Source organism: Haliotis cracherodii, unplaced genomic scaffold, assembly GCF_022045235.1.
Source record: "Haliotis cracherodii isolate W230 unplaced genomic scaffold, xgHalCrac1.p SCAF_8, whole genome shotgun sequence".
Taxonomy (NCBI): domain Eukaryota; kingdom Metazoa; phylum Mollusca; class Gastropoda; order Lepetellida; family Haliotidae; genus Haliotis; species Haliotis cracherodii.
Genome location: NW_027266341.1, coordinates 46,329,310 through 46,353,886, shown reverse-complemented (window position 1 = coordinate 46,353,886; position 24,577 = coordinate 46,329,310). Strand labels below are relative to the sequence as shown.

General features: G+C 41.0%; 1 protein-coding gene across 1 annotated transcript; it reads right to left on the bottom strand.

Annotated features, from left to right (window-relative positions):
• Positions 1–3,139: 3,139 nt before the first annotated feature.
• Positions 3,140–24,154, bottom strand: LOC139449670 (uncharacterized). Its single transcript, XM_071231156.1, has 17 exons — positions 24,075–24,154; positions 22,413–22,502; positions 21,674–21,744; positions 14,820–14,960; positions 14,374–14,487; positions 13,950–14,198; positions 13,691–13,820; positions 11,782–11,986; positions 11,543–11,689; positions 9,687–10,035; positions 8,733–9,039; positions 8,363–8,486; positions 7,955–8,158; positions 6,628–6,834; positions 6,276–6,411; positions 4,655–4,766; positions 3,140–3,428 (listed from the first exon to the last, which is right to left on the bottom strand). The coding sequence occupies exons 1-17, from the start codon at positions 24,152–24,154 to the stop codon at positions 3,140–3,142; spliced, it is 2,955 nt and encodes a 984-aa protein (XP_071087257.1).
• Between the last annotated feature and the right edge of the window lie 423 nt (positions 24,155–24,577).

Genomic DNA, 24,577 nt, shown 5'->3' with positions numbered 1-24,577 from the left:
ACGTTAGGTATGTATCGGAACAAGTGTCTCATGTTTGCTCACACGACTAGTTCATGATGAATCTCGCACACTGATGTTGATTTGTCTGCTCGCTTATGCATACGTTTGGTGTAATATTCTTGGTCGGAGCGGTAGCGGTGCCCCTATCCCAGGCTTACCCTACTCTGTACCCACAGGTGGGCCAAGGCTGAGACCCTCTGTTCTCTCGTCTCCGGACCAAGGGTGACGTAGCCAATGTCATGACAAGGATCTAGTATTGGATATACAAAATGGCAGTGTGTTACAGTGCAGTTTATTTTCACAAAAGCACCAAAAAAACGGTTGTACAGAGAATATATACAACACAAATAGTTATTCAATATAGATAATAATTGGAAACATACTAAAGTGATTTAGACACATTTACGTAATAATGTACAGTGAATCTGGACACAAAAGTTTAGGTGAACAGATGTTGGTAATTCACACATAGTAGGCAAGATATAAGAGCGCCCTGGGAATGATTTGTGAATGATGATTTGATATGTGAAATTATGGAATTGGTAATACACAGTATTTCGGAAGTAATAGAAAATTTTCAAATTTTGGAAACATTTTAAAATGTTGGTAATATATACCTTTGGAACTCCATGGAATATTTTCCCGCTACTTGTGAATAAATTGATCTTTAAGAATTCGTTCGACCTTTGAAACAAACCATGACGTTGAGCAAGTAGATGGTGTTACGTGTGGATCCACTAAACCGTTTCCATACATAACAAGGAGAGATCACACAACAATTTAAAAATAATTTAATACTGGCAGTCTAATCAAGATTCATATTATTTACAAACAGCAAAAGCAAGTATCAATCACAATAAAAACAGTCTTACTTTATGATGAAAAATCACATCATTTCCAAACAAGATCCAATGAATGTTTCGTGTAATCCATAATACACCATAGATCACAAATTGCCGACATGGCATACACAATTAAAGTTTAAAATCTTGCCGACGTGGCATGTCAGTTAACACCTCCAACCCGACCTGGGAACTGACCACTTTGTCTACCTGTTGAGCAATAGCCAAGCCACAATTGCATAACATCAGCCTTAACTTGGCTGTGAGCTTACCAGGGCTTACATATAGACAATGTGAAGTGAAGTGTGTAATTGGTCAGTGTTGATCACTGGCCATCTGTACACAAGCAACATAATATATGAAAAGGTAGGAATATACATTTCATGATAACAAAGTACATTTAATATATTCTACATACTAGTATACGTATAGTAAATATACATGTATAATGGATTCTCATAACAATGGGTAGATGAATACTTCTGTCAATCCGACGTTATTACCAATAACACATAATATTGTAGTTGCACAGCTCGTTTATGGTAGCTGTATAATACAATGGAGATTACCACTGCATCTGGGTGAACTTTACGTCGACTTAGTAATTCTATTTTATTTGACTTCTGTATTGTTTGTTACGCCTTTTCTGGGCAACCCCTTGCCCTTCCATTAAGTGAATACTCTACTGAATATGTCTATGTCCAGTTAATATAAACACAGTGCGTGTGCGTGTGCATGTGCGTGCGCGCGAGTGTATGTTTTCATATATAAAAAAGATCAAGATGACGATAAAACCAACTGGATTAAGGAGAGGGAGGTAAAGTCAGCTGTGGGAAATACAGCTATTGGAATGGATGTGATAACAAAGACATGGCTCGTATAAACAATATGACATTAAAACAGTGTGAGGAGGGGTGCCAATATGATTGACGGTTGTCTACACCACAGCTGAGTGTATACCAGGCAGAGAAAGAATATTGCGATATGATTATACGTTTAAAAACAACTGGCTATTAATATTTTGGTTAACAGATATTAAAAATACTAACGAGTCGGTGCACGGAGCTATACTGAAAATCCTTAAGGTGACAAATACCAAAAAATCACTATTTAACACAAGTTTAACAAGTTTAGTTTTTGAAAACGTATATATATAATTAGGGTATTCTACATTTGCATTTCAAAGTCCCTGGTTCTCCATTAATAATTACGCAATCCCAAAGTGATAAAAACGTCATATTATATCATATTACCATATCAACATATATTAATCGCCTTACGTTCAATGGGCAGTTCCAACAATAATCAGCAAGTTGTGAAGGTTAATGTGATTCATTATTGTGAATGTCGACGTCGATGCACAATTGTTGAAGGGGTGGGCAGGTAGCAGAAAATATTGTTTGTTTTGAAAAGCCGTTTCATTGTCGAGAATACGACTATTGTATGTCAGATTATGTGTAATACCTGGTTCGTAATTTTGAGCATTTTCCAAAAGTGCATTTCCCAGTAAACTCACTCCATTGCTATATTCGTTGTGGAGCAGTTGCTGTATCGCAGGACCAAAAAAATGGAGATCTTACAAAAAAGAAAAATACAAACACCTTGGAAGAAATGCTTCCCTTCTTCGAATACCGACAAAATACAGATGACCACGTTTACGAAAACGAATATTCTTGGCACTTTTGTCCAGTGCGCGATGATACAATTACATCAATCAATGTATTTACAGTAATCCTTGTTATTTTTGTCTAGAGATGCTGTAATATAGGACTGTCGGGAAATGAGATACTAAGCAAAACAGATCGTTATATTTTTACTGAGGGTTTGCATCTTGGGTGAAGCAGTTGGATGTTTTCTTTCAAGGGGATATGATTTTATCTGTATCCATCCGATACGTGTATTTTAATGGCACTCGACATAACATTGTTATTTAAAGTGGTCAGACTAATATTTCTCTATTTGTTTCTTGTAAGCCTCAACCGTATCCAGATAAATGTACATGTATTTGACCGCTGTATGACAATGTTCGAATCTGCTCTAGACAATCCAGTGATTGACATAATTAGCAGAGATCCACGTCGTTGGGTTACAGAGACACACAATGAACAAGCCTGGGCACCCGATTAATTTAGTCGCGCCCAATACAATCATAGGTTGCTTGGAACTATTTTAACCCATGGTATCCCCAACGCTTGTTTAACAGAGGTTTGTATATGTTTTCTTAACAAAGATTATGATTGAGAGTGATGTTTGTGTGGCAGGACATTCTGTGTTCAGACGTCTTCGTATATGTCATTTCATGTACTGTTGAACGTCACGCGTGGTGTAAACCTCGACGTACCGCCACAGTTTACATATATAGGACTTTCAATGGGTTCATATATGCTTGTTTCACCCGACCCACGAATCTGTATAGAACCATATGCTTCTTCATCAGCGCCTGCGTTGAAATCAAGCGTGTCATACGTCCTGCAGCTGGCTTCAGGTTGACTTCTGTTGGCCCGAGGTTTTATCTGTTTAGGTTTAACACGTGTTGGTAGCCTTATGTTGTAGTACACAGTTTGGTCAGTCTTTTCCGGTTGACGTCTGTATTACATAAACATCAATACGTACAGGTTAGCGCACGAGGACATAGTGTCTAATTGTTTAACTGGCTAGTTAACTAACCATTTCAACGATTAGAAACCAAGGTCCGGGTGAACCTATTAAAACATGGCCAACATTCAAAACACCTTAGCACCTAAACTGTTATAACAATTGTGTTTTGTTTTAGATATTATTCATAAAGACATTCAAGAACTCAATGTTCAACTGAGAGAATACTGTGTGAGTCGGCCCTGTGTGATGCCCGTCAACAATGTTCCCTGAGCCGTCCGCACGTGCACCTCACTCTTTGGCGACTGTGGTTATGAATGCACTTACCGGGGCAAGAATACAATTATATATTGGCCAAACTGGAGCACATTTATCAGTCACCTATATATGACTTGCCCATGTTGATGGGCGTATCATGAGCAAACATAGCCCTAATCAAGATAAGTGTATTTCATTTCTCTCTGTTTGTTTCTATGGACGAAAAACGACATCACACACGTACAGTGGAAAGAATAACATAAAACGTACGGCACAAGACACGGATTTCACCGTTCATAAACAGATAAAAGTCCCGCTGGAGACACACCTTTTCGTGAAATTGTTCTATTATCAAGGTAAACTAAAGGGGAAAAACAGCTCCCTCGTTGCCAAGTGGTGTTTAACTGAGAACTGAATTAGTTAATGTGCGGCCAAGGACAAAGGAGCCATGGTTAAAATGTACATAAAAGTATTGTGTAAAGATCCCTGTACTTGGTTGAAACAATATGTCATATCGTTGTCCATTTTGAGACGGCTACACGTTACAATTGTGTCTGAATTGTCTCATTTATTAAACTGATTTCGGAATATACATAATTATAACGTTCAGGTCTGGTCTTATTGGATTTGTGGTGGAAGATGGTTGACAGCTGCTGTTCTTTTAAGACTATGACCGAAATGTAAAACAACAAATTTAAGATGAATATATCTCTTTGTCCCTTTTATATTCTTTACAGGCGATTTCTTCCGGATCATTTCTGTAATCATGCATACAACAACCATGTTTACAAATTTAAAACATTATTATCACCTGAAAACGCAATTTGACAAAAAGACAATAGCAGCATATCGGATCGTGATAAGACTTAGTGTATCTTATATTATTGGTTGATAAAGTTGATATTAATATCCATGATATGATAAGTAGAATTTTATTGCATTTCAGGAGAACAGATGACCTTTGTTTCCTCTTCCAGACAACAACGCCAATGATGATGGCAGCACCTGCAACCACGGCGGACACAGTCCCCGACACTATCGGTACAAGGGTTTTTCCGACCACTGGATTAGCTGAAGGAAAATGCACTGACGTTAGAATCCATTGACGTCGTATTTCAGGAGCATTATGACATAGTATTCTTATAACGAATTTATATAGTCAATATCATGTCCAATTACCAATCGTTACTGTCTGATAAATGATTGGGAGTACATTTCTGATGGTATCTTTGATTTGGTAGGAATTAAATATGTTTTCGGCAAAATGCATCTGACCCCTTAATTTTGACCATTATGTGGGGTGAGATTAACACTACTAATAGAAGATGGTGTACCCATATTTGTAAACTGTACTACCACTGGATCTAAAATACATTGTTCCTGTGTGAGGGAAGCTGCCATCTTGGCTACATAACATTTATATTCATAGTTGTATTTTTGTATTTCAAAGATTACACGGAACTGAACGGAAAGTCTTCAGTAGGGACACTGACGATAGATATGAACCTTTATCATAACTAACAGTGACATTTTAGCACGTCTGTTAAAATATTTGTAGTAAAACAGTCGACTCTACATGCACACTGTAGCTTGTTAAAGCCTCCTTTTGAATATCAGTTCATAGTTCCAAACACGACATATCTACATATCTACAAACGCTTTGAATGAGCATCTTTATTCTAGTGAATGTGACCTTTGATCTTCTCGTGACATCCTTCCCGAAAGTATTTATCATTCGCTCAAAGTTTCCACTCTCTTCATAATGTGCCTTCCCAAAGTACTTCATTTCATTGGGACCCGTGGAGAGCCGGGGTAGAATAGGTCTTCAGCAACCCATGCTTGCCGTAAAAGGCGACTATGCCTGCCGTAAAAGGCGACTAACTGGATCGGGTGGTCAGGCTCGCTGACTTGGTTGATGCATGTTATCAGTCCCAATTGCGTGGATCGATGCTCATGATATCAATCACTGGATTGTCTGGTCCAGACTCGATTATTTACAGACCGCCGTCATATCGCTGGAATATTGCTGAGTGCGGCGTTAAACAACAAATCAACCAACCAACCAAATCATTTCATTGGGTTAAGATTATGAGTAAATTATTGATTTTGTACACATTCAACTTAATACACGTCTTGTGGATGCAGACATCTATGTTGAGTTAAACTGTATATGGTGCCACAGATTCTGAGACACTGAAAGGTGAATGTACCTCATGATGCATTCAACAATCGTGAATGTACGAAAGTCCATTATCAGTTACACAAAAGTTATTTAAGCCTTTTTAAGCTTTGTTCGTCTTGCGCATAAACTGTTTACACACTTGCGGCCAAATTGAAAACCGGATTTGAACTTCGAAAGCAAATCGGAATGCTCACAATAATAACAGAAGTCTTGACAACAGGGAATTGGAAAATAGATTGAAGAGACTTTAGGTCTTATGTACTTTCTGATTTACTGGGTTTACTGAGGACGTGAGTGGATTTGCACGTCTCTAAATTAGTACTTACTGAAAAATGAAATGAACGTTTTTACAACAAGGAAAGAGAAAATAGACCGCAGAGACACCAGGTCTGACGTACCTTTACACGTCTCAACTCCATCAGAACAAACGGCATCGCTTCTCTGCTGAGCTCTATTATAAGCAACAACAGTTACATAAAACTTTCCACAAGAGGGTGCTGTCCATGTGACTTCGGTCGAGTGTGTTGATTCCATCTGCCGTAACAAGAATTATAGCACCATAGTAATTCCTGCTCTGTGTCCTCAAAGGTGACATGTGAATGCAAAACTGTGTATTATCATTAGAATAAATGCACTGTACTGAAGGAAATGTATTCTGAAGAACGATTTCCCGAAATTACTTAGAATTCTTTATATGATAATGCTATTTATATAGCTACCATTGTTACATTTAAACAATAAAGGACTAACGTTTTTGGTTTTATTTAGGTCAAACAGGTCTCCTTGTAAACATCTTGGACCGAAGGTGTACTGATAAAAGGCGATTGCGCTCTCCTTGTCAACGAATCCGTCCCAGTGGGCATGGAGCTGTAGGCTGTCCTGGTAGTCCACTTCCGGGTGCCCAGACTGACCATCGTGGACAATGCCAGAATGAGGGGGGCTTGCGTCCATTGTGATCTAAATATGTTGTTAAAGTTCTGTTTCATCAGCCTATCATGTTCGTAGGAATGTATGTTTACATAGCCATGAATACATTTTGAAAGAACTTAGGAGCATGGTTATGGGGCAAATCACATGAATTCAAAATATCAAACCCAAACTTGGAACGTATATGTTTAGTCCAACCACAATACCGCACCTACATGCATGCTGCCATTGATGATAACAAGCAACGCAATTTTCAGCTTTATTGGGCTAATGGTTTCTGGGGACCGTTTACACGTCAGAAATCGGCCACGCATGGAAAGGTTCACAAGATACCTATCCTGTCTCTGTGTTGTGACCCTGGGACAACCTGGTCTTCGTGCATAGGCAACTGTTCCAGTGCCACAGCCTCCATATCACACTCTGAGTTAAAATGTGCAGGCTGTTACTCTTCTGGTGCATCCCAATAGCTCTGTCTCGATTTTCAATAATCAGTGAGTGAGTGAGTATGGTTTTCTTCTGTTTTTAGCAATATTCCTACAATATCACGCAGGGGGACACCAGAAATGGGCTTCACATATTGTACCCACGTCGGGAATCGAACCCGGGTTAACGCTTTAAACACAAGGCTACCCGACCCCCCCACCCCAACACCCCACCACCCCCACCCCCACCCACATCAGCACTCAGAAATTGATGCTTTGTTTCATGTGTTCCTGTCATTCGCTACTGTTCTTAGGGTTTAAACCCATGTTCCCATACTCTGATTTGCAGTCTAACTGGTTGTGTACAGGCGGTATAAATTTGTGAACACAATACATACATTTGTGAAAATGTGGTCAGTGTTTACCTGCTTCTACAATGATTCCTTCGTTCAAATATTGCTTTATTAATAAAGCCACAAACATTCACATTAATCAACAGTAGACACAATAGTGTTTTAACAACTGAGGCTTTGCTTATTATATTACGAGTGCGTACAGTAATAATCCCCTTCGGTTCTCTGTGGATGAGACGTTACTCTAGAGTAGGCGGCGTAATCGTAAGTTCAGCACCGTTACTTGCAACAAAGACCATTCTATTCCGCTAATACTATTGGGGATGTGATATACAATAAAAGGTGAAATTCGTTAAAAATGTGTAAGCCGTTTACCTTAACTTCTTGTTCAGTTTTGAGTTTAGCATGATTTGTAACTGTGACTTCAAAACAGTATTTCTTTCCATCAGCTGACCTGACTTCCCTTATGTCGTCACGTGAAGGTTTCACATGGAAGTGGGGATGATAACATCTGCCGTCGTGAGTACAATAACAGTTACCATCCCTTGTGTCATACATGGTGTTGCAGTCATCCATGGTCTGAAATCATCGTTACTTAAACATCAAACATGACATCATTTCATTATATTTATTAGTTTATATTGAGTTTCGAGTGTTCAAAATAAGAACGTTAAGAGTACTAATGGTTGAGGGACAGAAATGCTGCATAATACAAACTTTTCTGCAGGTCATTGCACCATTGACAACCTGGATTCTGGATACCAATAGAAAATAGTGACATACACGATGGCTTTGAATAGAGATGTCATGGACAGCCAGCACAATTTCTTCATCTTGTCGTTTTTCTACGATTCTCCATTCCACCATTTCCACTCCACTGTGTTCATCGGACATGTCCCATTCCATTCTAGGATGAGATAGATTTGCTAGGTAGAAAAGCTGTTTCAATATCAATCTAAGGTAATTTTTAATTTGATTTCATGAATATAATTGTTTCCTGAATTAACTTGATATTTCTCAAATTCGTTTTAACACAATGTTAAAACATTCAAAATATAACAATGTGTGTTGTCCCGCTGTGCCGTTTAAATGGTTGAGATGAGAACTGAATTAACAAATGGCACATGGACAAAACTACCATAAACATGTTTACATCACATCATTAAGTTCCTCCACCCGATATACGCTGATGTTGAGGCTGTCGTTTCTGGAGAGCCACAGGTACTCTATGACTGGAGGTGATGTGTCGATGTGGACTGTCACGTGCTCTTCCTTCACATCCGACTTGATGTCATAGGCTCGCACCCAGAAGCGTACGGTGTCCCCATCCACTAATGAGGGTGTTATTGTTTGTGACTGACTCAGACCTTGTTTTGTGAAAACGTGATCAGCCGGTAGTCTGGTGAGGAACGATCCCCCTTTATGGTCGATTTTGTAAGATGTTCGGAAACTGGTGATACCTAGTCACAAACATACACTTCATTACATGATCTGGGTGTTTGTTTTCATAAGTGATATCCACTTAAATAATCACAATGGAATATACATCAAATATATATCTTCTGTGACAAACTTTAGTTGTCTTAAGAAATTATGTTCAATTACTTAATCAGTGAGCCACATGTCAACTACGTATACTGACTCACAACTACCTTGCAAATTTAGAATTGCAGCTATGTTTCTTTAAAATCCGCAGTAAGATAACAAATGAACACCACGTCGGCCGGTAAATAATCGTGGAATCATGAGCAATGTCCTCAGTCATCAGGGTACGGAGACAAGCAACCAATCAAATAAGCGAGGCTCACCAACCAATCCCCTTAAACATTGGAGTTCTGGGTCTACTTGTACAAAACGATCTCAGTGAAACGGCTCATGTAAGTCTACGATCGTCGTAGCGCTATGGCTTTGTGCACATGGACCCAGGGGATTAACTGTAACCCAGATACCCTCCGGTCCGAGCTTCTCGTGTCATGAATTAATATCACCACTGCTATTGTAGGAAAGACGGCTGGTTTTGTCATAATGTGTGACAGATGAATTATATGTCATTAGATTCTGGAACGTGTGTATGTTCTTTTTGAGCAACCTTCTGATGCGAGCCTACCTTGAACATTTTTGGTTGCAGCCACACTTCTGTCACCCTCGTTGTCATCATAGTCCGAGCCGACACCACCACTGGAAGCCACCCCATGGAGCCACTTGTTGTTGTGATGTACTGTGTTGATGTATCTGTTGGTCCAGTCCACTGTCACTGCTGATGACGTCGTTTGCCACTCTGACGTTGCTGCTGATGCTGTCGTCACACGGAGTTCTTTTTTATCCTGAGTTGTTACAGTCGACTTACCATCATATATCAGTATCCGTCTGGCACTTCTGTGATTACCTGCCTTGTCAAAGGCAGACAGGACAACTGAGTACACCCCGACTGAAGGTAACACGAAGATGTCTGTCTCCTGAAAGAATACACACAGGATGTAGACAGTCTGAACTTGTCGATTATTATTACCAGGTTTCCTTATCCCCGAAGTCAATTACAACGATACACAGACATAGTGAAACAAATTATATACACTGATCGAAACAAATAAGGGAAAAATATATAAAAAGCTTAACTGTCAGTGCAGTTGAAATAGCGCGCATACAAATTCAGCACATGTCAGAATCAAACGTTGATATGTGTTTGTGTGTTTGTGGTTGACAAGGCTGTAAACCCATGGTAGTATATATACTTTTACTGTGTCTAAAACTAAGTGTTAGCTTATCCATTTCCATCTGCCAAAACGAAACGCAAAAGCAGTAAAAACGTAAATATCTGACAGAGTTTTGCCGATATCCATGCAAAATTAATACCATGGATTGGGATTGATTTGTGTGGAAAGAAGTAGGGACTGCAGAAAGTTGATGTTAAGATGGAAAAATTGCAAAAACACAACCACGTGACATGACATGCACGTGCAACATCACTTGTTGGACTACAACGCTAATGGCCGACTGCAAACAGGAGAATCGTCTTTGGCCGTAGCAAGGTTTTTCCCAGATCCGATTGACCACGTGTCACTAGATTTATACGGCTACGTCACTTACGTGAATGAGCCACCATGGCCAAGTCTACGACTACGGAAATACCAGGATTGTGAAGGAGATCAGCCCAGACAGTGAGGAACCGTTTACGCGCTGAAAGTATTCGCGCTAGGCGACCACTTTGCGGTGTCATTTTGACGTACCTACATCGTCGCCTGCGACGTCAATGATGACAAGGTCACAGAGTATGGCCACAACTGCGATGAAGTGACGAGTCACGTTTTATGCTTCGCCGTGCGGATGGTAAACGTCGTGTTCACAGTCGTCGCGGGGAATGTTATGCACAAAACTGCTTACAGGAAGTGGACAGATGAGTGTGGTAGTAGTGTGATGATGTGGGCAGCAAACACTGGTAGAACAAACTTTGTGAAAGTTCTGGGGAATTTAACTACACATTGCAACGTTAAACGGATGTGATTCTTTGACCACACGTCCTTCCCTTTATGCAACAAGCGACCGTCATTTTCCAACAGGACAACGCCCGACCTCACATGGCAAGACTGACAACAGCCTTTTTGAGGAATCACAACATCCAGGTCCTGCCATGGTCCTCCAGATTTAAACCTATTCGAACACGTATGGGATGCACTGGATCAACGACTGCGAGCACGTCCGACAGTTGGCATAAACACTGCAGACAGAGTGGGATCTGATTGCTTCCATGGGACGTTTTGGACTCTAATGGTGGCCATAAAAGATAATGAGAACAGATGACCTTCACCATGTTCCATGTGCAACATATGGAACCTGGGTCAATGACAATATTGTGTGCCAATTTTGAACAATCGATTACCATCTGTTGATTATTTATGTGATACATAAACAATACATCACTTTTGCGTTGTTTTTTATGCAGAGTAAAGTAAATGAAACAATCACCTTTGACCTGTTGACAGTCTTAGTGTCGACTAAACGTTTATCTCTGAGTTCATCCCCAACAGCGTGGAGTTCATACACCTCCCTCACAAAGTGGTCAACACCTGCATCATCATCTACCCAGCCACTCCAGCGGAGGTTCACTGTCGGCTGAAAACAATGATGAAACAAACCTAAGATTATGTCAAGAAGTTGACGAAATTATATAACTAACCTAAACCACAGGTGTGTTCTATACTTACAGCTGTGATCACATTGGGAGCTGACAACATGCTGACAACACAGGCAGTAGAACCAGTACAGTGATAGGGAGCCACCAGGTCAATGGTCATTGTAAAGGTGTGGGACTGTGCAGCACCGATGTAGTAGTGGGTTGCTAGTGTGTTACGCTCCTTGTTCCGGATCTTTACATACCCTCCATTGGTGGCCATGTTGGATATCTCAATGCTGCCAATGATGAATAAATTTGTCTTTTGTAATTTGATAGTTTTAAACAGATGAAGCATCCTTTCCTTACACACGACAGGTAATTATCGACACACTATACTCACACGCAAAAGAAACGCAAGTGGATTTAAGCAAATAGGTAACAAACACGGAACCATAAATTGATACGAGTTTTAGCATGTAGTGAGACCTGATGGTGTTATCAATATTTTTGGTTGCATGGATATCGGCAAAACTCTGTCAGATATCTCTGATGGTGTTATCAATATTTTTGGTTGCATTTTGAAGGCCCCGAGTAAAAACGCAACATAAAAAACGAATCTCTAAAACGCACCATTTCAATGAATATGTGGGTATCATGCACCCATTTCTCGCGAAATCGAAAATGCACCAACTGTCACGAACTTTAGTGGGTATAGAACTGTGGCCGATTCTTGGACCTACCACTCCTTGGTCAACAATGCCACGCCTAACTCAAATTCAGGAAAACCAGGCTATTGGACGTTTGGAAGAGTCTGTCCGAGATGTTGCCCGTCATTTCAACGTTAACATACCACAATTTACTGTCTCCTGCATCGATACAATGCTACACAGACCACAGATGACCTTCCTCGGAGCGGTCGTACTAGGGTTACCACACCTCGACAAGATCGGCAGATTACCCGTCAATACCAGCGACATCCGTTCCTAACTGCAAGTGAAAGTGCTCGACAGACCATAGGAACACATAATCGACACATTAGCCGGGACACTGTGATCCGACGTCGTCCTGTTCTCCAACCACGGCATTGACAAGCACGGCTTCAGTGGGTACAGGGTCATCGTGAGTGGAGGCGTGTCATCTTCTCTGATGAAAGTCGCTTTTGTGTCTCCCATGCAGACGGAAGAGTCAGATTTGGCGGCGTCGAGGTGATCGTTTCGCTGACAGAAATGTTGTGGAAAGGGATCCACGGGGTGGACCTAGCATCATGATATGGGCAGGGATTGGACTTAATGCAAGACTTAGACCCATGTGCTTTCTGAATGTTGGTCAAGGTCGGGGACACGGCGTCACTGCTCAGCGGTATATCGACCAAGTGATCAGACCCCACGTTGTTCCATATTTTTCACAACATCAACAACACATTTTCCAGCAGGACAACGCTCGTCCCCATGTTGCCAGAGCTACCATGGCCTTTCTGCAACAACACAACATCCGTGTTCTACCGTGGCCAGCCCTCAGCCCTGACCTGACTCCCATCGAACACTTGTGGGCGTCTGCACAATGTGCGCCCAGTCCCTACAACTGCCGATGAACTACGCACAGCTGCTCTGGATGTGTGCAGGAGGATCTCTAGGGCTTTCGTCTGATCCACTCAATGTACAGGAGATGTGTGGCAGTGATCAATGCTAATGGTGGTCACACCAGGTATTGACTGACATTTTGGGTATTGACCCGAAACTGTGTAAGCCCTTAACATTTGAAAAAACAAAACAATTATGTCATCTTCCTTTTAATCCATTAAACTGTCTTCAGTCAAATTTGTGTCAATCTTGCCCTATTAGTATTTCTTGAAAATAAATAACATATATACTGCATACTCGACTTGCGTTTCTTTTGCGTGTCAGTATTTAGGGATCAAGGGACCAATTTCGGAAGGTATCATATCTGAACTTTACCACTGATTAGTAATCGTTTACATACATTATTATCCATCTACTTACACATCTCTGTGTTGCAAGGGTAGAGGCACATGTAGCACAGACGACCATGATCTGCTTAATTCACAGGTGTACGGGCCTGTGTTCGGGCTGCTGCTGCTGACTCCTCCACATGGAAAGGAGGCAATTTGACCTGGCAACAGAACAAAAACATATCATAAGTCATGATCATTATCCTGCATACAGGTGATATACCCATTAACAAACCATGGTATATACTTTCTAGTCAGGGGATGACATGTGGATGATGACGCTCACGTACCTCTTAGTTTGAGGGAAGTATTACCACCGACAATGCCCACTGTGAAACGTTCAACGAAGGCGTGTCTGGCAGGAGGAGCTGTTCTATATTCGGCTGTGAACTTGTAGTATATGCTGGATGGGGAGTTGATGTTGGACCAGCTGGTGGACTGAGATGGACCACTGCTGATGTTGGGAGGTGCCTCGGCCACGTCCCCATTGCTGGCGGTCAGTCGTAGGAGGTTGGAGTTTATTGTGGGCTTCGCTGTAACTAGAAACGAAATCATACACACCATATGAACTGCTAAAATAAAAGGTTCGATCAGGTTAGTGAACTATAGAAACATTACATCTTTAGGAATAGAAGTACCAAAAGGCAGATATTTGATATCGCCACGTGTGCCTGGCTCTCTAGCCCTCTTTCGCTGGCTGTTAATAAGTCTCACTTGTCTGGCAGTGTTTCCCTGTGAATCCACTGGAGCAGACACAGTTGCTGGCGTACTCGTTCCTGCAGGTCCCGGGATAACACCAGGTGCTGTCACTCCGCCAGGAACACGCCTCTGTGAAGGAAACCTTGGATTAAATTTATTGAGTAAGAAAGTATACAAAAGAAAACTGGTTTAATACCAAAATCAGGTTTTCAAGAACAAAAGAATTTTAAACTCGAGAGAACTTTAATAGTACAGCTAAACTGGATATGTAGGTATGGGATCATATTTGTACGTCTCTCAGTGTTTGATTGATATTGAATGTATAAAGTAGACTTTTTATATCTAGACTCAAAACAAACTAATCTGGAATACTATAACCTGTATACTTGTCATAATTACATAATTCGTTTCATTATACATTATGCGACACAATTCTATTTTAATACTCATTACAAACTCACGTATGCAAGATTTCCTTGTTGGAGAAGCCACATATGCCCTGTGTCCTGCCTGCTCCGACACAACCCCATCACAGCGACTACACACTTGGTTGCTGCTGCTGGTGCACGTCTCTAGGTCACAGTTGCTGATGGCGGTGCACACTGACATTGAGGGACAACGGATTAAGTACACACATACGTGTGTGTGTGCGAGCGTGTGCGTGTGGGGTTGTGCGTGCGCGTGTGTGTGTCAGCGTGTGTGCAACCTGTTGTCTACTAAAATCCTGTAATACAGTGTAACCCTATTGATCGGGATGGTATATAACAAACGGAATGGTCTGTGTTAATGTTGATGTCCCTAGCAGTGACCACCAGGTGTGCTGCAAACCACGAGCCAATGTTCTGCTCCTGCTATTTGGAAAAACACGAATGCATATACCAGGAGACGTACCTTCAATATGAAATTCTTTGTTCCCCAAAGAGTACCGAAACATTTAAACACTCAAGAGGCACATGTGTACACATATTTTAGTCTATAATTATATTTAGTCTAATGTATTGTTGTCTAAAACTAGCGTTTTGAAACATGAGCTTGATAGTATTAATGGCCGTAAATTTCCACCCAGAAAGTGATAGGCCTACTGAGCTTGTGATAGCGGTGACACTCAGTCACCTAAGAATTGACTGTGTATTTTTTTCGGTTCATTGAGGTATGAATCGAAAAACCGATGTGCAAACTGTATAAATCCGCGTAGCTTATTCTTACAAAAGTTTGCATATCGGTTTTTCGATTCATACCCCAATGAACCTAAACAAATACACAGTCAATGCTTATAATTAAATTCGACAACAACGTAAAACATGTTTTATCTACAATAGTTTAACCAAAAACAGTTGTATATATCAAAACAGACAAAAATGACGAGATTGATAAACATTCCAGGTGTAGGAATATATACTGTGGCGTGACATGAATCAGGTGATCGTTTAATTAATGCACATAACTTGACACGCCTACACAGTCATTAGCCTACACAGTCATGATCAGCAGTTTCGACTTCGCCATGCTCACAATCCGCATGAACCATGGTCTGTCATCAATAATGAACGTTTGCTTATGTTTGCAACCCAATCATCAAGTGCTGGTATCAATCCATACTACAAGCAAGGTCAAGACCAAGGCCAATATGTTAAACCCAACAGACAGATAAAACGCCAACTTCCATGCTATGACTTCAATTCATGCTATGACTTCGAAATGTAGCTGAAGTTTGTGCAGATATGAACATGTATACTGAGTCAAATTAAAAACTTCACATTTTTAAAAGTAATCTCATATGTGATATACAACGGACAAATGTATCAGAGAAGGTAATTTTTAATCATTAATGTCCAAAGAAGGATTTTAATTAAGGGTGGTAACCATAATTTGTTCCAAGCACCTACGGTATTCGGTAATAACATCAACAGTTAAAATCATAAGTCCCAAGCACGAGAATCTGATGGCACACAAGTTCAATAGCGTGTAGGGCCACCATGTGCGTTGACAACTGCCACACAACGCCTCCGCATGGATCTTGTGATGCTTGTGAACACATGATTGGGAAGACGACGCCATTGTTGCTGCAAAATGGTGCCAAGATCTTGCAAAATCTGTGGTTCGTTCTGGAGAGTGCGCAGACTTCCGCCAAGAGCATCCCAGACGTGTTCGATGGGATTGAGGTCGGGAGACCTCGTCGGTCAGTCCATAACGTTGACTCCCGCATTCTGAAGGAAATTCCTTGTCAAAATTGCTGTGTGGGCTCTGGCATTGTCGTGTAGGAAGACCAAACCGGGTACATGTGCTGCCATAAAAGGCAGAAGTTCTGGTGCCAGTACCTGGTCGCGGTAAGCAGCAGCGCTGAGGTTGCCACGGATGACAAGAAGCCTGGAACGTGCATTGCCACAGAAAGCACCCCACACAATGACACTTCCGCCTCGAAATCCGTCAATTTCCTGTACACAACACTGGGCGTAACGTTCATGGCGGCGCCTCCACACCATCGCCCTACCATCAGCAATTCGAAGATTAAATCGGGTATTTCTTGCCAGGAAAACTATTATGTAGGTATGTGCCTCCCAATGGGATGCCGCACCAGCTGTGTAGTGTTTGAAGTTTTATACACTGGGCTACTCAATGCAGGTTGAAACAAGGGACGTTAATTTGGATGACTTTCGTTTTGGTAGCTCACCTAACCCTAATCATTGCCAAGGCGCTCTTGACACCTTTATGTTGCTATGTCATGAGTTGGGAGTTCCTATTGCTAGTGAGAAGACAATACTTCCATATACTTGTTTGACATTCCTTGGAAATGAAACTGATTCAGAAACGATGCAAATCATCATATCAGGCTGATTAGAGAGGTGGAGGATGGTATTAATAGATAGCTGGAGTTTTTAAGCTGTCATAATGGTATTACAGTGTTCCCAGATCAATACTGTTATTTACAGATTGTGCAGCATTGTGTATTTTGTTTGTACTTCAAAGGCATGTGAGCAGCTGGATTTTGGCCAAAGGAATGGCGACTCTAAGGTTACACCTCAGACATCACATTCAAGGTGTTTTTCCCAATATTTGTGGCAGCTCATTTTTAGGGGGAACATCTCACAAACAAGAAAGTGATGTTTAAATCTGACAATCAGGCAGTAGTACATATACTGAATAGGTTAACATCGTCATCACCGAGAGTAATGGTTTTGACAGATTCTTTATGGCAGATATGGAAGGCGAAGTTAACAGGCTATTAGTGAGTGAGTGAGTTGGGTTTAACGCCGCTTTTAACAGTATTCCAGTTATATCATGGTGTGTCAGTTTAATGTGGGAGGAAAGCCCGAAGTGATGCAGGTCTCAGACGTTTACCACTTCGGTGAAACCCACGAGCACGGATATGGTGCTGACAAACCGGGAAAAATAATCGGGGCGAACCGGGATTCGAACCCACAGTCAAAGGTTTCTGGCGTGCCCAAGGGACGCAACTCTGCAACAGGCTATTACGTATATCAATATCTCAATCTCTAGCAACAGCTTATCAGCATATCTCAGCTATCAGTTTATATAATAAATTAGCATCATTATGGCACATCAAAAAGTTACAAGGAATAAGAAGAGATGCTCAGAAGCAAGATCTTCTACCACCTTACCATTGCTAAAACAATAAAAGGAAGCCTTGCAATCTGTTTCAAAGTCTATGTACGAGCCTATTCTGTTTCAAAGTATGTTCTCCATGACATTCTTTGGATTCTTGCACGTAGGTGAGCCAGTGAGGCCCAGCGTATCAGGGACTGTTGCGATCTGATGTGCTATTAAGTTCATGGAATTTTGATATGACAATTTGCATGTCCAAAACCGATTTGAGAGCAGTTCAACAGCAAGTTGGAGCCCATGATGATGTTTCAATTTGCCCAGCGACATTGCCTGGATTGTATTCGGATATCAGACCCCATTCATCAAGAGAGCCTTTTCATACATACTGATGGTCTTCCTGTAAAGAGATACCAGTTTTCTTCAATGGTTTGCAAAGCGTTAGGGTTTGTTGGTCTGGAGCACAATAAATACAAGTCTCACTCTTTTCGCATCTGTGCAGCTACATCTGCAGCTATGCAGGGTGTTCCTACTGACGTCATCAAGTGTTCGGGAAGGTGGAAATCGGATGTGTTTAAAACATATATCAGAATACGTTTACTGTAAGGAACTGTCACATTTCATTTGTATGCTAAACCTGCCAACTAAGTTTTTAAGACATTTGGTTCGTCGGATCTTCCAATGTGTATTGGGCCCAGACGAAATCTCGGCGGTTAGAATTTGGCAAGAATGTGCGACTAGACCACCTGGGAGCTCAGGTGAAGTGGCTTGGCAAGCGAGGAATGAAGATGGACGACTTGAGACCATGCATCAAGATAGACTCAACACACAGGTACTTGTATTACATCTTGGATAAAATGATGTAGTGATGGATAGTGGTGTAGACCTAAGTAAGAAAGTTGAAGGGGTGGTTTCTTGTATCACCGAGTCTATGCCTGAAACATGACTGGTGTGGTCGGATATGCTACCTTGAACGGTTTGGCATGGCGCACAGTGCGGGGCTACTATTGAACGGAAGAGAAAGAGAGTAAAAAGGGTGTCGTCGAATTAAGCATGATATTACGGCAAGCGATTCCAACTTATATCGCAATGATGACATTCACCTTCTGATGTGGGGATAGCTATTTTCTTACATGAAGTAGAAGTAAACAGTTCTACTTGACTTACATTTGTGGCGGCGGTATGGAATCGGTGGCGGGACGCTGGGGGACATAATCTTGATTCAGGTAATTGTTGGGTTAGCAATCATAATTATGGTGCTTTCACACCTGTCTATGCGATACCCTAGCAGGCATAAAGGACTATTGTTATGATCTGAAGTGGAGAATGGATTTGTTGATGTGATGTCCCTCTCAGATAACAGTCTCCAATAAGGTAGGTTATTCATGTCTGGCGACCCCAGTGAGACACTCCTATCTATAATCTGAGCTGCTCACGTCTGATATATCGGCGCTCAGTTGTCATTTTATTATCATTATTAAACCTTACAAATGTTGTGATAAACTGCGCCCATATTTAATTCCACACACACAATGCGTTTGTTGTTTGTACTGTTTATAGTGAAGCTTCACAAAGGACCATGAGTTGCTCAAGGTTCAATATTCGTTAAGTTTAGTATATTACCTTGTCAGGATAATAATTCAGGTATTGAAAGCGTATAGCGTAGTTACTTCATTAACTTACATAAAGATGGCAAAGACAATGAAGCAATTCTTGCAAGGTTTAGTTCACCACCACGCTGCATCATTGTGACGGGACACCACTCATTGGATGTAACCATCACAGTCGCATACAGAAAGGGAACAAAATTCAAGCTCACTTTTGTCCCCATTACTGTGATTTGAAATATTTATTTTTATTATGATTGACAAGTCAGACCCGATAATTTTCCAGATTCATGGTTTAACATCAAATAAACCATATAAACTGGGCGGCAAAAGAAAGTATAGGTCGAGTTCCATGATCGATACAAAAATAACAAGAAGAGGTTTTGTTGTGAATTATAATATAATCTAGGTAGGGGTAACAAATGTTTGATGAATGAAATCGTGCAATCACAGGTAATGTAAGCTAAAGGTAAACAATGGTGTGGTAAGAAATTTCATTTCCAAAAGTTCAATAGCGTGTATCACCTCCAGCTGCCTCAGTGCATGCTGTGATACGCCGCCTCATCGATGACGTCAGTCTTCTGATGACGTGGACTGGAATCCGCTGCCACTCGTATCTCAGGGCCTGTTGCAATTCTTGTCTGTTGACGGGAGGCTGAAGGCGTGCTCTAATCTGTCTGTCAAGATGGTCCCACAGATGTTCAATAGGATTCATATCGGGTGAGTGGGCAGGCCAGGGCAAAACGTCAAAGTTCTGCTGGTTTAGAAAGTTCCGAGTCACTCTTGCAGTATGGGGCCTGGCATTGTCGTGTTGAACAATGTCCCCCGCTGTTGGTTTTGTAACTGGCTGCAACACTTGGTCTCTGGACTGCACAGCGTTCGGGTTTCCCTGTATAATCACCAAATCAGTTTTCTGATCTCCACAAATATCGCCCCACACCATGACACCTCCCACGCCGAATGGGTGGACCTCTCAAATACACACTGGAGCCAAACATTACCTTCTGCGTCGATAAACTCGTTCTCTGCCGTCATTTCGAAACAAGTTAACCGACTTTCATCAGTAAACAGCACTCGACGCCAATTTCTGCCTTGCCAGCGTCGAACCAGCCTCGCCCATCGCAGTCACAGGCGTCGATGTTGAGCAGTCAGTGCCATTCCTCGGAAAGGACGATACGCTCGGATTCAAGCAGCACGAAGTCGTCGTAGTACTGTACGTTGGCTAATGGGATGTCACAACGCTAATGCTGCCGTCGCCGTCGCCGTCGCCGTCGCCGTCGCCGTCGCCGTTACGAATCTGTTTCGCAGGTGAATGAGCCGTATCTGTGTCCTCCCTGTCTGCCTGTACCGTTGGATCAGCCTGGCTACTGTCAATGGTGTACAACCAAACCTTCTGGAATTTTGGACCTGTGTTGCCCCCATTTCGGCCATACCGATGGCTCTCTCTCTCTCTCTGCTCCTGTGACAGTCGTGGCATTTCTTTTGTGTGCTTTCATCACGTGTGGTTATACCCTGCAGACGAACGCATTTATACAGCTAACATGCACGTGCAGTTTATGCCATAGGCGGGAAACCTGTTTCACCCTTTTTTGTCACCGCACGAGCGCCGTCAAAGGTGGCGCATTCGGGTTGGGTGTTTTTTGGTACCTGTTCCTGGGCAGTCATATTCCCAATACCCACTTTACACCAGTTATCGCTGTTTTTAGGAAAACTACAAATGGCCAACCAACCTTTCTTTTGCGCTTAGTTTATTATTGTCCCAGAGATAATGTCGTTGTTATTATTAAAGTCATTTTGGGGTATATCACTGACCTTCAGCCATCGATAGGTGTAACCTTGCTCTGATTTTGAGATTTTGTGACTACCAACTCAAGAAAAGGCTTTGGGAGACACAGACGTCGCCTCATCTAGCAATTAGTCCAAAAAATAAAGTTATTTTATTCCTAAAATATACATCTACAAAATGAAAGAAGTAAATCCAAATGGAGCTCAGAACAATGCTGAGGGAATCTAGACTTGAGTTAGATTCATTTTGGGAGAATACTGGGAGAGAATATATGTCAGCATCGGACCAAGTCTAAATCAAGAATTACTGTATACCCTACTAGAGTGTAAACTAAAGGACAGGTATGGGATTGTTGACTCACCGTGTGGACACCCAATATTGTCAGTTGATCTGTACCCAGTCCTGCAGTGGAATGTTTTAGACGACCCCCGCCTGAAATGTAGGTATTATTACAATGTGGTCAGTTACAACAATACGTGTGTGGTATTTGGAGGAAACTATCGGAACGGAACTTCATATTGTTATAAGAAAGGATCAAATGAGATAAGACTGTATTGTTCCATGTGAAGATCCATGTTGCACAGTTGATAAGCACTAAAATATGAAAAAGAAATATGTCATAAAAACATGTACATAAGGCAATAAATCATTTACTAATATAACCATAGGTAACGACATGTAGAAAATTAGACATTATCACAGTGACAGGAAAGGTATCTAAATAAATATCTATAACAGATATCTATATCTCTGTAACAGTAAACTTTAATAAAAGGGATAATGACAGGAACAGTTTTGTATAAAGGAACTGTTGGAAAGTATTCAACAGATAATCATTTAAAGGGCCAATACTGTCGTGATCATACGATGTGTTTCTTCTTTACCTTATATATCATCATGTTAATATACATTATGTGATTCTATGATAAACATGTGCATATGGATGTCTAGTACGTATACAATCCAAATAAAAGTTGAGTATCGAATAAACATATATTCCCACGTGTTCAATGTCTAAATATGTATTGTTTATGTAGTACACATTAAAACGGTAACACACACATACATGTAGAAAGGAAAAAGAAAATGGATTACCCTACCTGTATCTGGTGCAACGTCTCCAGCCCCATGTACCGCAATTTGCTGTGTATCTCACCCGGGAATACGTTGTCCTCGTAACCACGTTAGTGCTAAAGATAACGAAATAAAAAAACAACAACGTCAAGAACTCAGTACAGGAAATCACTTATACAAACACAGAGCTTCAACAGGCAATATAAAGCGACATAACAACGCGTTCAGGGAGACGTAATATATATCCGCACATTAAAAGGATAACATGGCGGTTATTCTGTAATACGTGTCTATTCTATGTTTATTCATGCACATGTATTCTACATGACATTGAAGAATCTTCTGATTGGTTATAGTGAGGTCACAATTTTTCCGATTAAAACCTCTTGACACAAAAACCGTGTTAATGAAAATATCAACTGTCCTCAGAACTGCATACGTTCGATATCGGATGTTTTTTCATCCAAGACATTATCCCTGACTGGTGTGATGATGCGGTGACAACCCTTAAGGAAGGCATATCGTTAACATACAAATGATAATTACGTTCATGAAACTTTTAGTGACTTGTTCTGTAATATTCTAACTGAAATGCACTATAATATAGGTGACATAAATCATTAGAAAAGTGCACTCCGCCCTGTCCAGTTGCTTCATTGAAATTGTATCTGTCTACAATTAATCCTGAAAGCACTGCTTTATGTACCAAAAGCCCCGAGCACTCACAAACATTTCTCCCGACACTCCCTGGTCCACTGCGGAGTCACTGCACAGGCGCTTGGTCAGTTAAGCAAGACCTACACGAACCACTGTGTCAGTGCCACAATAGTCTCGAACCATGCAGTGGAGATATGGAACAGGTTGCGCTGACATTGAAACATGACTTTGGGAAACGTTGTCTTTTGAAGAGTTATTTTGAACTAGTGTAAGACTGTGTGTATATTAATCTTGAACTTCAGTGATATATGTTACATTATACACTACCTGTGACCCCTTTTCGGAACATTCTAAGATAGCTGACCTTTGTACTCATAATGCACATGAAAGCGTCATTGTAGAATTTAGCTCTTTAGCGCGAGGTTCCAAATGTAAATAAGAAGGTATCGATTCTGCAGTGAGACGTCAAATTTCAAAATACACTAGGTATATCTCCAAACTACCTGTCTACACAATAACATGATTACATTCATGTGTAATACGTGCTTACACATAATCACACTTGTATCGAGACGTATACTAAGAAAATATTTGAAATAATGTGATACGTGTACGTAATTTAAGGATTACATAGATGTGCTGACTATGTAACAGATGTCCATTTACAGTAAAATACGTTTATAACGAACACGCTTATAACGAGCTGATCGATATAACGAACTTATTTTTTAGTCCCGACCCTTTGTTGTATAAATGTTGTTTATATGCCTGTAACGAACTACGGTAATTACGAACTAAAATTAGTGGTCCCTTTGAGTTCGTTATAACCGTAGTTTACTGTTCATAAACACGATGACACAGACACGTTAACAGTGTGTGATATGTGTACACCCCGTACCAGGACGACATGCAGGCAAACATTTTACACTATATCTCAGTGATCCATATATAGCCACACCCGTTGTGTCACTTCTTTGCAACGCACAATTCTTTAGCTGAAGCGAATTAATACGTTAGAAACATCTACTTACGCATTTTCTCGAAGTCCTGTGCTAAAACCAAATATCAGCATAAAACAAGAACCAAGGGCGACGAAGCTATGAACAGACATTTTATAATCTGGCAGAGCTGATCACAGTGTCACCTTAAACAAGGTGGGACAGAACCAGGAAGAACATTCAAGTTATAACAAGTGACACGTGCAGATAGATTGGCTGAGATAACACCTGCCTTTTATGAACGATTTGCAATGCCTGTGACGGCGTGTGGTGCATGACAAACATGGCATGTATGAATGTCGCATTGATTCGTCAACTTTTTTAAACAATTCAAAACTATTTCTGACCTTTTCAATACCGTGTCAAAGTACTTCACTTTAGCATATTTCAAGGAAATTAAACTGTACGATAAGATTTATTTTTTAGTTTTGAATGTCAGTTTTTATTGTCTACAGTGATAATTGACTGAAGATTTTTATGGGTTTTTTTCTATGGAAAATTCTAGTAGCGAATAGCTGCAATATTGCTAATGTGGC

Coding starts and splice junctions, on each gene's coding strand:
- LOC139449670 (XM_071231156.1), bottom strand. CDS start 24,154: ATGTCTGTTCATAGCTTCGTCGCCCTTGGTTCTTGTTTTATGCTGATA. Junction 10,036..11,542: donor AGACTGTCAACAGGTCAAAG/GTGATTGTTTCA, acceptor GTATTCTTTCAG/GAGACAGACATCTTCGTGTT. Junction 6,835..7,954: donor AAACTGAACAAGAAGTTAAG/GTAAACGGCTTA, acceptor CAACATATTTAG/ATCACAATGGACGCAAGCCC.